Below are 17,377 nucleotides of genomic sequence, written 5' to 3'. Positions count from 1 at the left end.
GTGAAGAACAAGCTCGATTCAGGCCAAATAGAGGCTGTCAGGATCAGATCTTCACTTTACGACAAATAGTCGAGAAAGCATGGGAACATAACAGAGATCTGTATTTAAGTTTTGTCGATTTGGAAAAGGCATATGACAAGGTGCCAAGAGAGAAGCTATTCAATACGCTACAGTTATATGGTGTCAATGGGGCATTATATCAAGCAGTACTTAGTCTTTATTTGAGTTGTAAGTCAGCAGTTAGAATTGAAGGAAGTACAGGAAGATGGTTTAATGTTAAATCTGGTGTGAGACAAGGATGTACATTATCTCCTCTGTTATTCATTATCTATATGGATCACATTATGAAGGAAAGTGATATTAAACATGATATCAAAATTGGAGATGTTAATGTCAGCTCTTTGCTTTATGCCGATGATGTTATACTTCTAAATAAATCTGCTACAAGTCTGCAAGATTCTCTGACTAAATTGAATAGCTGTTGTAATAGATATGGTATGAAGGTCATCAATAAAAAGACAAAGACAATGAAAATAGGCAGAATCATTGAAAATGTCAACTGTGTTGTGAATGGAGAACCTGTGGAACAAGTAAAACATTTCAGCTACTTAGGCACGATTTTTAGTGAAGATGGTAAATTAAATATAGAAATAGACAACAGAATCAGCAAAGCTGGTATGGTGGGAAGTCAATTGAATAAATTCATATGGAATAAGAGAGAATTAGTCGGAACACTAAATTAGCTGTATACAAGACAGTGTTCAAACCAGTTTTAACTTATGGATCTGAGAGCTGGGTCAGAAGTAAAATACTTGACCAAAGACTAGAGACCGCAGTTATGAGAGTCGTGAAAAAGATTATAGGTGTGAACAGATGGCATCAATGGCAATATCATATTAAAAACGAGAATTTTAGGAAAGAACTTGACATTGTCAACATCCAGGAATGCGTTAGCAGCGCTAATCTCAGGTGGTATGGTCACTTAAACAGAATGGGCGAAGAAAGATTAGCAAAACAAGTGTTCTCTGCCAGGTTGGCAGCAAAACGAACCAGAGGAAGACCAAGATATAGGTGGATTGATACGGTACAAAGTGCCTTAGATGATAGAAATATAAGATCTGATAATGTTGGAGTCTTGACAAGTAACAAACTGATTTGGAGGAAAATTGTAGATAGGAAGTTAGTAATAATGTAGTTCTGTCATATCATGTACACTCCTTGAGGGTACATGGCAGGAATTTAATGATAGAGTTGGAAATAAACAAACAGGCAGCACTCTTTTAACAAGAAAGTCAAATGACAATTATTTACATTACTATGAAATATACACAATTTTAACATTAGGGAGATTGCTTTCTCTATCCATCTATAAAAACTCTTTAGCAAAAATTAGGATCTTCTTTCTTCAACATTAAATACTATCTTTAACACATAAGGTTACCTACTCTCAGTTTACAAATTTTTACTTATTAATCTCTAAGCTTACTCATACAGAGGTTACCTAAATCTGTGTTAAGTTATCTTTACAAATTTGATATCAACCTCTAACATGGCAATTGATTCTCTTATGGACATTTCTTAACACTATTAAACATATATCTTTAAAGTCTTTCTTGTATCAACTATAACAGGAATTATATAAAAGTTTTGAACTTACAAAGGCTCTGTATCTCACATTCAGTCAAATTCTTTAGTCTCAGATCTTCTTCAGGAAATTTTGGTTCAGCTGAATCTCATCGGTAACGTAGCGGGCTATGGGCTCATTCAGCTCTGGCAAAAGGTTACCCTCCCTCAGCGAAAAGAAAAACTTACGAGTGAAGGTGCTTCGGAAAATTTGCTTGGGCTGACCGAAAATGCCTGGACAACTGCCTTCTTTTTCTGCCGTTTCAACAGCTAGAACTACCGCCATCTGTTAACTGGATCCCTCTCTGGCAATTGGAACTCTTCCTTTCGACAATTTTAAACCTTGTCTGTGGCCTAGAAGTAGTCTCTCTCTCTCTCTCTCTCTCTCTCTCTCTCTAGCGACGTCTCAAACCGAGAAGCTCCTTTCTGGAAGCAGGAAACTCCTCTCTCAAGCAATGTGGATCCAGGCAGCCTCTCTAACAGCGACTCTGGACTGCCTCCTCTCTGACAGCAATTCTGGAACCATGATCCCTTCTGCTTGCTTCAGTCCCTTTTTATTAGGCCTCCTCTGAGACCTCGCATGAAGTTTGGCAACCCCCAAAGAATCGGTATGAGTCTTTCATCTTAAGTTTCGAGTTCAACACGTTTTTTGTTCTCCTCCACTTTCTTTTGATTGTAAGTTGCTGGCCATCGGAAAGTTGTTTGAACTCTTTCTGAATGACTTCAGAGATGTTTGCATTTAGAGCCTGCAAGCCTTTCTCATACATACAAGTTTCAATAACAATCTTTCTAATGCTGCCATGTACAGCTTTGGCAACAAAAACATTGCCTTTGTTTTTAACACTCTAACCTATTCTTATTAAAGCAGTATATACAGTTAGCTTCAAAAGAGTTATTTACAAAAACATCTAATACAAACTATACCGAGACAACAAAGTTTATTTTTTTACAATATTCACATGGGACTTAGCCTAAGTAAAAAATCGATGTAATGTGCTTTGGAATATTTAATATTTAAGCTACAATCGAGTTTTTACACCTTGCTTATAATCGTATTCACTCGGCTCGCTGTTTGACTTCCACTGATCCGGACTTATAAGAAAATTACTGATTTGACAATTTTAACGAAAAATAAATAAACAATAGCAATACACTTAAAGCAAATTAAAAATAATGATAAATAAAATATTATGTTTTCAGTTTTAATTAAATTTGTAAGTAAGGAGGAATACACAAGAGATAGACCAAAAATCGCTCCAAGATTGACCAGTCGAACACCTCTGGTATAGAGGAATTCTAATGTAATGCATGCATTGTACTGTTTCAGTTGTTTAAATCCCTTAGTAATTGTTCTTAACTCACACTGATTAGTCATATTAACATAGGTTAGCCAAAGTATTTATACAGTAAATAATTTTTACTGTGGGTACACATCTGATTTTATAAATCTTCTTTGGATTAAGAGTTTTATGTATTAAGCCCATAACTTGGGGGAAAAAAAAGAACGAACAAATAAAAATTGTTATTCCTGCATCAATGAAATTTGTCCACAAAATACCATTATTTTTTTAAACTATAGTATAGTTAAACACTTTTCCATTTGAGAATCTTTGAGAATTGAGAACAAGTAGATTCTCCATTGAGAATCTACTCAGCGTTCTTTATTCCTGTTTATTTTCATGGTTTTTTTTTTTTGAAGTTTCTGATTTGCATTGTAAGTTTAGTTAAAGCATCCTGAACACCCCTGCATACTAGATTTATTTAGGAGTATAACATTATCTGTATAAAGTAATGAGCTAAGATGAATATATCAGATTTATCTTCCTTTGTCTTGTGCCTGATTTTACATAAAATGCTTCTTCTACTTCCTTCAGTTTTAATAGCTGACTTACAACTTAAGCATCATCTATTTCCATTCATGTGTCATCTCCTATCTAGGAGGTTGGCTACCGTGATATAACTCATGGTTGACTACAGGCATAACAACATGTGGTGAGGATCCTATCTCTTCCTCATATTGTTGTAAGTATTCATGGCTGTAATCTGTGTGTGTTCATGGGACTGGTTTGCCTGTAACATAAGCATCATCTATATGTGCTGTATAATGTCCCATTTACACCATATAATTATAACATTTTGAACATCTTTTCAAGATCTACAAACATAGATCCTTTTTATATTCCTGTGATTTCTCAAGTGTTTGTCTTAAAGTAATAATGTAATCTGTGATTTTGCTTCTGTTACTTGCTGTAATGGAAAATTTTCTGTTTACGTTTCTAAATATATATATATATATATATATCCTCCTATCCTTTTATTCCAAAAAGGATTAATTCCTGCTCCTTAAGTTTATTCTTCCTCCACCCTTGGCTATCAATGATTTTACAGGCATCGGAAAATATGGCAGACAACTGATGCCGTATGCTTAGTCCTTTAATCTAACGTGTATATTTTTATCTGAAATAGCACAAGTTCTCTTTACTGTAAATTTTGTTGAGTTGTAAGGATAAAAACTCAAGTTTCCTGTTCTAAAGATCAACTAACATGGGGAACCTGTTGAAAATGAAGCCTAGATAAAGATCCCATAATTCGCAACTAGAACTGAATTTAGAATGGTCTTTCTTCTGGCAGTCTAGTACCATGAAAACAAATGCCTTTTCCACAGGGCTAATCAGGCAACCAGCTCATGTCTGGTCCTCTTTAATATCTAAGATGCTTGTCTGTTATTTATATTTTTATGTTTATAAAATGTATTCAGCATTTTGAATGTTATTATATACAGTAGATGTCTGGACTGTAGTGAATACCACTAACCAAATTTTCTCATACTGAATTCCATCCATGTCACATAATACAGCTGTTGGAAGTATCCTTTGAGAAATGGTGCATAAAATTTATTCGTGTTTTGTATTAAAACTAGAAAATAAAATGAGAAACTATAGTTGAAGTTAACTTTGTTCTCTTTCCCACAAGTAAAATGGTGGGAAAGAGAACAAAGGATGAAATGGTGAGAAATCTACATTGAAAAGAACACAGCTGGCAGAATGTCACTTACCTAAAATCTTCAGAATGAACTAAATATGTGTATGTACCATTAGAAAAATCTTTTCATTTTCATTTGTTCCAGTCAGCTACTGGAACAAATACTCAGGAACAACAGAATTCAAGATAAACACCATCAATGAAAAAGATGAAAGAATTAGAGAAGTATCACTAAAAACAAAAGAAACACACAGGTGAGATTATTCTAAATAATAACTTCCAGTGGCAAGCAATTACAAGGAGTGATGTGTGAAGACATCAAAATAAGGAATTTGACAATGATACTTATTTGTACCAGCTGCCTTCTCTAATGACTCAAAAATTCCTTCACTTCTTCTTTAGGAGAACCTTCTGTGGTCCTTGTTAGAGATCTAAACAGAACGGGATATGAATACTAAATGTGCTTTGGGAAAATTTCGAGAAAAGAGCAAAGTTAATATTAGTGGTAAGTACCTGCTATATTATTGTATAGGCCACGGACTACTCATTACTAATACCATGTTGACAATGTGCACAAATTCACAGAGAAAAGACTTAAAGAAATCTCATTGACTATGTTATTGTTGATAGAGATCTCCATAAATTTTTCATAATATTTTCACTGGTTCAGGATACAAGGTGTATGGAGGATTTGGAAAGGATAAAAATTAATATCTTATTGAAGAGAAAAATATGCAGGAAAGCTTGAAAAAAAAATTAAAGTTGAACAGCTTTCAGATATAAACTGTAAATTCAAATATACAAATATTATGGAAGAAAAAAAAATGAAAAGCTGTGAAAACTTGGAGACTCACAGGCAGATTCTGAGGAAAATCTTGATTGATTCAGGTAGCAAGGCAAGAATCAGTGAAGTCATTTACATGGATAAAAAAAAAATCCATAAAAAAATATTATGTATTTCATAGTAGACTCAAGAGCTAGAGGAAATCCTGGAAAAGAAGAAAGCATGTTGAAAGTTCTTAGCAAGTATTTTAGCATGTGTGAGGAACTAAGCTGTGTATAAAAGTAGCTATTCACTAAAATCATTAGAATTGTCTGATAAGAATGTAGAGGATAAATATCAAGACAGTGGCAAAATATTCTGGATACTATTGAAAAGCTTAATAAAGGAGGGAAAAGTACTGTTAAAGAAATCAAAGGCAAAAACGTAATACAAATTGAAGATATTCTAGATATGTGGAATAATTACTTAGAAATAATTAAACAAGCAGTGACAGAACAGTGGTAGTAAATATTCAAGAGTACATATCAGTACTTGAGGTAGAAAAAGTTGTTTTATAGTGAGTAAGAAAGATTTACACAGTAAAACTTGAAAAGAAGCTAAAAGAAATTGTGGAAAAACACTAAGGAGTTATCAAGATCACATTAAGACAAATTAGGTGAGAAATCAAAAGAATACAACACAATTTGTATTTGATTTGAAGATCTGGAAAAGGCATATTGCAAGATGCTAAGAAAAATGCTGTCAGTTACAAAAAGCTACAATTCTGTGGTAAAAGGGACTTGATACTGAGCAATATATATACAGTCTGTATTTAAGTTGTAAGTTAGTTGTTAGTATCGAAGAAGGCATAGGAACATGGTCTAATGTAAAATCAGGTGAACACTGTCTCTACTGTTGTTCATCTATGTGGATCACAGTATGAAGGAAAGTGGCATTAAACCTGATATCAAAATTGCAGATGTTAATATATACTTTTTGTTATGCAGGTGATGTACTGAATTTATTTAAGAGAATAACATGATAGAACTGTGTTCAAATCCCATCTAGGAGCAAAGAACCTTTCTCAGGACTTTTCAACTGAAGGTGAGTTAGCCTGTCTCATGTGGAGGTAAAGGTGATTTTTCTCCTGGAAACTTTTTTTTTTTTTTTTTCATCTCTCAGAACAGGCAAACTGGCCATTAGAACATATGCAATTAACATACATAATACATTGCTTGTAGGAAACTACAGTTGGTCCTCTGCTGAAGGACCATAAAAACCAGGTAAGAAACCAAGGACAAATAGTTCAGCAGCACCCACAGCTGACTCCTTAACCAGTTCACTGGTTAAGGAATCAGCCCATTCCAGGCACCAGCTATGGGATTAAAAAAAACATGCATTAACAAAATTTAATAACTGCTTTACAAATTTATTATGAAATCAGCAATAAAAAGACAAAAAGCATGAAAATAGGCAAGAACATGCGAAAATTTTACCTGCATTCTCATTGGAAAATCTACAGAACTAGCAGAGTACTTTAGCTGTTTAGGCACAATTTGGTGTGAAACTATTACTTTCCTTATTTGTTGGTTTGAAGTGGCATAAAAAAATCCATTGTTTGGTTTTCAGAGCAGAGTTTCCAAATTATTTAACTCCTACTGTACTAGTGAAAAACTCCTAGGGAAAAAATCATTTTGTGTAACATTCTCTAACACTAATGTAGGAATACATTTTTATATATAATGATCCTACAGTACTATTGCTCTAGGATAACCTCCTCTTATATGTGTAGGGAGGGTGATATATTCCTACTTAGAGAATTAGGAAACACAAAAATGAACATTCTGGCCATAAACGAAAAGAACTAATAGCACGATGGAATGAAAGAAACCAAACTCACTAATTTTCCTTGGTCCAGCAACCAACAATGCAAAACACAATGGAGTTGAATTCATTATTATTATTATTAAGTGACACCTACAGGGAGTCCAAAGACTCATTGAGCGAGGGCATCTACTCTACAGCTCTCTGTCTCCACCACTCAATCCACCAATGCTCACCACCACCACTTCCACAGACAATCACAAACATCCATGCTCACAGTGGGATTCAAACCCACAGCCTTTTGGTTGGAGAGCAGATACATTAACCACTCGGCCAACCAGGCTGGCATTATAAGGAAAAGACTAACAAAAAAAATCATTTTGTGTAACATTCTCTCCAAAAGAGTTGGCACTCTGATGGAAAAATTTGGAAGAAAGGCCACCCTTAAAATTATCATGTTATGCACCTACATCGACTTCAAGTGATAACGATAAATAAATTCTACAATAATCTTGAGGAGCAGCTACAGCAAAAGTCCACGTACACTTTTGTATGTGATGAGTTTAATGTTAAAATTAGGAAGGATGGAAATCAAAAAACCTTCATCAGTCCCTTTGGACTAGGTAACAGAAATGAAAGAGGAGAGAAACGTCTAGAATTTGCAGAAACAGAAAAATCTTTTCATCATGAATACCTTCTTCCAAAAAAAGAGCAGGGAAAAAAAAGTTGGACTTGGGAATCCCCAAATGGTGATATAAGAAATGAAATAGACTACATTCTAACAGACTGCAAAAGAACGGTTCAAGATGTAGGAACAATAGGCAGAAAGTATTTTGACATCCATTCAGGCCACCAACCACTATGAGCCATCCTACAAATTGACCAAAAGAAGGAAGAGAAAATACAGGCAATCTCAAATCATGCAAAGTGACCCAAATATTTAGATCCTGATTTGTTTAAGCAATCTGCTGATCAAATAAAATGGAATATTATCGAATATGACATTGACAAGGGTTATGACATGCTACTGGAAAATCCATCCAAATACATGGAAAATTCTAAAGTCAATTAAGAATATCCCAAAAAACAAAGACTCCATACAAACCTTGAATTTACTAAAAAAAAAGAGAAGAGAACTGAAAGATAAACCAAACTCACAACTTGAGTATAAAATTATTTTCAAAGTATTAAGAAATAAGATCCCAGAGGACTATCAAACCTACAGGGAAAAAAGACTGAGAAACACCACTGAATCTAAAAAGAGTTGAAAGAGAATTAACTATGAAAAGGCCAATCCCAACAGCACTACTCAACCAAGATGAAAGAAGATACACAAACAGAACAAAAATGGAAAAGATAGTACAAGACTTCTACAATGACCTTTTTGCATCAAAATATCCTTTATCTGAACCAAAACTTGATAATATATATACGATGTACCAGAAGTGTTCCCAGACGAAATAGAATATGCACTCAAAAACATGAAACCAAATACAGCTCCTGACACTGATCATATGAAAATTAAGGATGTTCAACAAGGAGGACAGGACCACAACTTTATAAAGCTCTGGCCAAAAGATTCACTTGGTACCTAAAAGAAGAAAAAATACTATCAAAATGGAAGACATCAAGAATTACCATCCTATATGTCTGCTATCACATATATACAAATTATATCATATATCAAAACCACCCTTCAAGAAAAATATAGTAAAGAACAACCAGGATTCAAAAAAGGATATTCTACAATAGGTCACATACAAGTAGTCACCCAACTCAGTGAATGAAGGAAAGAATACCAGATCCTTCTTTGCTTTCTATTTATTGATTTTAAAAAAGTCTTCAACACCATAGAACATAAAGCACTTTTACAGGCACTATTAGAACAAGGCATTGATCCAGTCTAAATCAATCTAATTAAATAAATTAACAGTGGTAGCTCTACACAAATAACCTTATTTGATGACTCTATAGCTATCACCATAAACTGGTGTGACAAGGAGATGTCATATCACCATATCTTTTTATGTGTACTCTGGAAAGCACTTTAAGGAAAATCTACTTAAAAAGTGGCGTAAACCTTAATGGAGAGCTGCTCCAAATATTAATGTTTACAGATGATATAATACTCATAGCTCAAGATCCTCCACAACTTGAAACAATGCTTCATCAAGTGCACGATGCCTGTAATAAACTAGGACTAAAAATTCACACTGACAAAACCAAACGAACGAGAAATCGATACTGCCAAACCCAGACCATCCAACTAAATAATTTTACCATAGAAAGTGGAGAATGATATTTCTGAAGAAATATCAAAAAAGAAAAAGAGCTGCATGGACCTCCTTTAACTGTATGAAATCCATAATCATAGATCCTAAGCTAGATATTCAAAATAAGAGCTAGCATGTTCAACAGCTGTGTCCTCCCATCTTGAACCTATACTTTCAAAACTTGGAGCACCACACAAAAAGAAGAACTTAGTCTGCAAACCACCCAGCATGCCATCGAAAGAAGAATCTTAGGAATAAATTAAAAAAAAAATTAAAAAAAAATCACAAATACAACCATCAGAAATTATCTGGGGTAAAAGAAGTAGTGAAAACCATATATGACAACAAAGCATAGTGGACAGGTCATATTGCAAGACTCAGCGACAACATGTGAACCTACTGTATCACAAACTGGTACCCAAGAGAAAACCTGGTAGACCTTTAACTAAATGGGAAGACTCTCTAACCAGAGTCCCAAGATCTCTATTGCTGGAAACTTTACGAACTGAATTCTTGGAGATACCCAGAACGAAACAACAGGTCCATCAAGGTAATATATATATATATATATATAATATATAAAAAGCTGTCATAATTATATTCCAAACACTTTTTCTGAACAGTGGACTAAATCATCCTCAAGATTTAAAAAAATATATTTTTTGAAATTTACCTATTATAAGACCAGTTTTAGTAAATAAGAATACAATTTGCTGATAGTGAATTTTCATAGGACTAATAATATTTCTATTACCAAATAGCAAAGTAAAAAATATAATGTTATGGCATATTCAAAGAAAAAAACAATATTTTGTATAAACACAGAAGTACATAAAAATTATTTCATGCTGTTCAAGCTTCTTTCCTTCCTTTTTTTAAGGACAGAAAATAACATATCTAACTTTCACGGGAAAGTACAATAACAGGTAATTTATTTATAAAAATTGCAATAATTTTAGCTGATCATTATTCAAGCAAGGAGATTTGTTGTGGCTGTTGAGCAAAATCCATATTGGTTGTCACTGATTAGTTGACATTAACAGTATGAGAACATCAGGTGATCTCTGGAGCTCAACACATACCACTCAGTCACCGTCCTTCAGATAAAAAAAAATTATTCATAAATGCATGCTTTGTGTTTATAATTAATTTACCATCTCTTCCTAGCACTGAATTTTGTGCAGCTTTTAGGGGATGCCTTCGTATTTTATTTTCTACCTAATTAGTAAAAACCTTTGGATGTGCCCTGTACATTCTTTTTACCAACTCATATAAGTCTGTTACACTGTTTCCATTTCTTCGTAAATCCAAGATTAATTACATTGCTTTCTTGTTGAGATTCCATGATCCTAGCAGCAGAGATAATGAAATCCATAATAGCTCATCATGGATAAAATATAAGGGAGTTTTATCTTGGTTATATGCATTTGGACTTTTTTCCCCTCATTCTTTTAAAATTCAAGTTGAATAAATCTGAGCATAGTAATTGAGACAGTGGAACAAAACTTACTTGTTTTTGCTTGTCAGAATCCCTCATTGAAGCAATCTTCAGATCCTATAATACTTTATGAAGATTAACAACTTCCCAAGAAGTTACTGTTTTGGAATTGTGACCGAAGCAATTAAAGGCTATGAGATCAAATCTGCATATGTTCTTCTGGTCAGTTTGCCTGTATTACAGTAATAAACTGAAATTTATCAAAAGGAAACTTCAGTTTATTATCCGTGTATGAGACTTGCTAACTCATCTCTATTTGAAAAGGGGAACCTAATAAGGATCATTTCCTATACAGAATTCAAATCCACATCTTTCCAAGCCATAGGACATCATCTATAACAAATGATTCCAAAGGAAATAAAACAAATTTTCTTCTATATCATTATACAGGCATATCCATGAGTCAGAAGACTCATTGCGGAAGATCCATTATTCACACACACACACATGCCGTCATTCACACAATACCTATCATATCTCTCCTTAAACTAATTTACTGAAGAAGTACCTATAACCACCTCTAGCAACCCAATTTCAACCATTAACCTTCCCCCCTTGCAAAAATCTAGTCCTCACATCCTTGTCACTTGTCAATCCTATAAAACCCCTTTAATAATGCATATGCTTCTATCATGTCTCCTCTGTTTTTGCCTATCAGCTAGTTTTTTGAAGCCCACAGACTGTCAATCTATTCTCACAGGGAGTATTCCACAGATCTGCCACAATCTTTATCACTCGCCTCTAGATCCTCTCTACAACTTCATCTGCACAGAATCTGTGCAGATGAAGTTGTAGTTTGACTTTGTGGTGTAAGTCAAAGCTAGTCTTTAATCCAGTTCACTAACCTGATATCCAAATCCATATGCTGAAAACTTATATATCAACTTATCATGCGGAACCATGCCAAATGCCTTTGCAAAATCAAAAAAAAATTGGCAGTAATATGCCTTTCCTGCACAACACCTCTAGTTACTTTATTATAAAAAGGGAAGCAGATCAATGAAACAAGCGCACCCCTTAACCCTGCGGAGGTCGCATGTATCTGAGAGCTACATTTATTACTAGTATGTGCTAAAATGCGATGAAACTTAAAAGAACACTGCAAATATAATACGTGATGGTTTATTTATTTTCAGTTACAATCTAGAAATTATTGAACAAAGAAATAAAGCAAAAAATAAAATAAACCAATGCTATACTGACATCGGAGTTCATGGTATCTCTCAGATACAATTTACTATCGAAAACTGTATCATTTTCACTTTTGCATTCGACTCTATTATTCTCATCATCAGACTCGAGTAACAAAATCGCTGAATCTCTTCAACATCTGATCGATTATCCAATCGATATATTTTTCCCTCCAGTCATTTTCAACATTAAAAAAAAAAAAAAATGCTATACTGACATCGAAGTTTGCAGTATCTCTCAGATACAATTTGCTACCAAATATCATACACCTTTATGTAACACGTGTTAAACCAAAACTGAACACATGAACAGTGTGGAATATCACTCATAATATATGCATGCACAGCTAGTCATGACCTCCAAGTCTGGATATGTGTAAGAATATTTATATTAAACAATTTGTTTGTATCTCTCAGATCAGCCGTGGCCTCTGCAGGGTTAACAAATACATGCTTACCCTTTTTAAGAACAGAATTGAAGTGAGCCTACATTTGTCATTTTTGATCGATGAAACCGTTTTGTAATAATTTTTAAACATAAAAATTAAAGTAATGCGAGTGATTTTTTAGAAATTTATAGTAATGTTTAATTATATGAGAAATTTGTCTTTTAACATCTACTTTTTTTTTTGCAGGGTATTTATCGAGTTTCAGGTGTAAAATCAAAAGTTGAAAAATTATGCCAGACATTTGAAAGTGGAGCAGAGCTTCTAGATCTTTCTGATGTCCACCCTAATGTCATTGCTAATGTGCTTAAACTATATTTCAGACAGGTAAAAAGGGGGAAAAAAAATTTTTCAATACAATATTTAATAAGTGTCAGTGAATATGTATTTAGGGACAATATGCACGTTCTACCAGCAGTGCGATGAAATGAAGATATAAGAATCATCTCTAAAAATTTAGATATTATTATTGTATATAGTCTCTGAGAAATTCACATTCAAGGCAGAAATTTAACCTTGTATGAGCTATTTCAAGTCTTACCTTGAAGAGTTCACCAAGCCACACTATTTTTTTCTAATGGGTGGTGACCCGAATGCTTAAAAATAGACTATTCAGTCTTCTGCAATTGGGGAACCCAAAATATCCACTGAAATATTTTTAGTTTATATATAATTTAACTGAGATTAAATAGTACTTGCCAGTATGCAAGAAAAATGTATTGAGGGCACACCTGGCATATATCACAGGCGAATATTCCAGGTGCGTGCGGTGCACATCCTTGGAATAGCAATATCACCCAATATTATATTTTTGCATTTATTCCTGTGAAAGACTCCCCTGTTTCCTGGGTTCGTGTGATTCCTAAAATTGAACACAATATACCAATGCTAAATGAAGAGTTCACTTTTCGACATGTTAAACATTGCATCACATTAATAGCCCAGGTGGGCAGTCACAAATAGTACACCTTTGAGCCCTTTGAACAGATACAACACAGTGGGTCAAATTTATTGTTCCAGTGGTTTTAAACTTCCCAGAAGGTGAGGTAGGGTGAGCACTGAGACAATAGCACCTAGAAATCAGTAGCTGTGATTGGTTATTGTGTCAACCAATCCAGTTGAACATTGTCATTTGTTGTGAATTGTTGTTTTTGTTTTCTGAGTTTCATCTATTTTGTATGCATGAAGTGTGAACTGACACATGCAGCGTAGTCTATGGGAGTGGAGTGTTTTACCATTAAGTGTGTGTCATTCAAGTTTCTCTAATTACACTAATTTTTCCTAAATATAGTACACAGATATTAAATGTCTGTTTACTGTTTTTCATGATAAACAAAGCTACTTGTTTTTCTTGCTTGTGCAGTATAGCATCTGTTGAGGTTGGAAATTTTTTTTAATGGTATAGGGACCTTTTTATTCTAGTCTTCAGAAACAACAGAAAAACTTTATCTATTCCAGAATAAAAATGAATATTTCTATGTATTATAATATTAGCATGCATGAAAATATCTATTATTGATAAGACTGAAAAGCTGCTGACACTAAAAAAAAAAAAAACTAATAAAAGTAGAATTCCCGAAAGTGTACATAATATCTGATAATGATCAGATATTATAATCAGAAAAGAAGGTGTCGGGTTTTTGATACACAAATCATCACGAAATTCTGTCATGGAATTCAACCCTATCAACAGCAGAATTGCTCTAGTCTGCCTCAGAGGAAAACCACTCAATATCACCATCATACAGGTCTATGTTCCAACCATAGATCACGAAGACTCCGAAGCAGATGAGTTTTATAGTCAACTTAATGCAACAATCACCAGAGCGAATAGAAAAGACCTTTTGATTGTACAGGGCGATTGGAATGCCAAAATTGGAACAGACATCGGCAAGCATTATCTCCCATTTGTCAGACCGTATGACTATGGGGAGACAAGCGAAAGTGGTTTTGAATTGATTTTTGCCTCACAAAATGAACTTACTATTACTAACACTCTTATTTCCACATAAACTTTCCAGAAGATGGACATGGACTTCATCTTCTGGAAGGTAAAACACACAACCAAATTGACTTTATCCTTGTAAGCACAAGATTTAAAAACTCCAACCTCACAAGAACCAGTCATTTCCTGGAGCTGACATTGGCAGCGACCACAACATGGTCATCGCAACTGTGAATATGAAAATGAGGGAAAAATTACCTACAAAATCAACTCGTAAAAGATATAATATAGAAAAATAAAAGGTCCCTATATAAATACAAATTAAAACAAATTTTTGACCTTGTATGACACAAGCTTCAAGAAATATAATTGTATCGAATCTAAAACCAAATACTTCTCACAAAAGATAACTGAGACAGCTGAAGAAATCCTTGGATACAAAAGGAAAATAAATAAACCATGGATAACCAAAAATATTTTGAACCTATGCAACGAAAGAAGATATTTGAAATCTCATATTAATAGCGCTGAAAATAGAGAACGGTATAAAAATATTACTAAGATTATTAAAAAGAAATCAAACATGCTAGAAACTTATGGATATTGGATGAATGCAAAAATATAGAAGAGGACTCAAATAAAAATAATTCTAAAAGTGCTTTTCAAATTATCAATAAGTTAATCAAACCTTTTACCGCAATTAATTGGAGCATAGAAGATGAAGATGGAGCTCCTATTACAGATAACCAAAAAATAGTTGATAGATGGAAATGTTATACAACCGAGCTTTTTCAAAAGGATCCTCAACTGACTGATGACATTTTGGACGGAATTTTGCCAGGAGGTTCGGAGGAAGGAGATTACCCGATATTAAAAGAAGTTATTGCAGCAGTTAGCTCCTCAAAATTAGGAAAATCACCAGGAAGTGGTGGTGTCACAGTGGAACTGATACGCGAAGGAGGTGACATCGTCATAGACACCTTGCTAAATTTATTCCAGGACATATGGAACACAGAGACTTGGCCTTCTGACCTTGTACCTATTCCTAAAAAGGGAAACAGCAATAAATGTAGCAACTATAGAACAATAAGCCTTATTAGTCATCCAAGCAAAATCCTGTTAAAAATACTATTGTCAAGAATCGAAAAGAAAATAGAAAGCAGACTATCAGATGAACAAGCAGGTTTCCGGAAGTCCAGAAGTACAATTGACCATATTTTTACAATACACATACTAGGTGAAAAATACATAGAGCATAACAAAATAATCTGTCACAATGTTTTAGACCTTCAAAAAGCTTTTGACTTAATATGGCATGAGGCATTATGGAAAATTTTAGAACATTATGGTATTGACAACAAAATTATTAGGATTATTAAATCTCTTTATTCCTCATCTGATATAAGGATTGAAATTAAAAATTACAGCAGTGAACCGTTCCGGGCAGAACGGAGGGGTAAGACAGGGATGCATCTTGTCCCCTCTTCTTTTTAATTGTTTTCTGGAATATGTCATAGATGAAGCTCTTTATGAATATGACACTGGAATAGTAGTTGGTGGACTAAGAATAAATAACTTACGTTTTGCTGACAATATCGATCTTCTGGCAGAAAGTGAAGAAGAATTACAAGAGATAACCAGCCATGTTTTCGGAACATTTAAAAAATATGGATTATACATAAACCTACAAAAACAATGATAACCTCAAAATCAGACATTGAATTCTTAAAGATACAAATTGGCAATAAGCAAATTGCTCACTTATCTAGGAAGCACGTTGAGTCAAGATGGTCGTTCAAAAATCGACATTAAATGCCGAATTGCTAAGGCAACCGTGGCCCTACAGAAGTTAAAACCATTGTGGGGAGATAACAGAATAGCAATCACAACCAGACTAAGACTAATTGACACCTTGGCGAATTTTGTCCTCTTGTATGGTTGTGAGGCCTGGACTTTCTTGAAGGAATATGAAAGGAGACTCCTATCTTTCGAAATGAAAACTTACAGAAGACTTGAGAATTCCCTATACCGCTCAGGAAACCAATGAAAATGTTCGAAAACTGATTGATTCAATAGATGGGAGAAAAAGGGAAAATATTTTGACAGTCATCAGAAGAAGACAGATGAAATGGTTCGGACATGTGGAGAGGGCTAATGGCATTCCAAAGCAAGCACTAGAAGGAATCATTCCGGGACCAAGGGTTAGGGGCCGACCTCGATTAAAATGGACTGATAACATCAAAAAATGGACAAATTCCTCCCTTTCTCAACTGACATCAAGAACAAGAGACCGAGACGACTGGAGGAGGCAAGCAAAGAGTATCACCTACCAGCCATGAATGACCCAACGGTTCATTTAGGACTATGGGAGAAGAAGATCAGATATTATATATCCTATTATTGCGTAAAATGTATACCGAGTCTCAGTAAACAAAAAAAAATCTTAGAAAAATGAACCGAAATACACTTAAACCAGAGAAATATACAGAACATGCACATCAAATTTTTCAAGATGATTTGCAGCTCTATCAAACCACATGTATTCCTACCACACCTAAACAAATCACCTCATCAATATTATTTGTTGTTTTTAATTATGCCATCATAAATTCACTTATTCATCTAAACTGTATAGGATCAAATCCTAATTTATTCTACCCAGTAATTTATAGGATACACACATATCACAGATCTTAATTATTACTAATTTCTTTGCCATTAATGAAAGCATTTCTATTCACACTTGTTCTTTCCTTTACATTTCTCATTCTCACATGACTTATTAATGATGGGTGGTTTACATATTTACATATTTGAGTAATTCAAATATATT

The 17,377-nt window shown here is 34.1% G+C and overlaps 1 protein-coding gene across 4 annotated transcripts in view; it reads left to right on the top strand.

Moving 5' to 3' along the window:
• The window catches only part of LOC150101214 (rho GTPase-activating protein 45-like), a 519,012-nt gene that overhangs the window by 399,192 nt on the left and 102,443 nt on the right, over positions 1 to 17,377 (top strand). For all 4 annotated transcript variants that reach the window (XM_090401286.1, XM_090401287.1, XM_090401288.1 and 1 more), the window contains one exon: positions 12,789 to 12,926. In XM_090401286.1, coding sequence (XP_090257412.1) covers positions 12,789 to 12,926 — 138 coding nt within the window. The remainder of the gene's footprint in view (positions 1 to 12,788; positions 12,927 to 17,377) is intronic.

Source organism: Typopeltis vanoorti, chromosome 12, assembly GCF_054136105.1.
Source record: "Typopeltis vanoorti isolate ZY-2024b chromosome 12, IOZ_Tvanoo_1.0, whole genome shotgun sequence".
In the NCBI taxonomy this organism is placed as follows: domain Eukaryota; kingdom Metazoa; phylum Arthropoda; class Arachnida; order Uropygi; family Thelyphonidae; genus Typopeltis; species Typopeltis vanoorti.
This window is presented reverse-complemented; position numbering and strand designations above follow the sequence as displayed.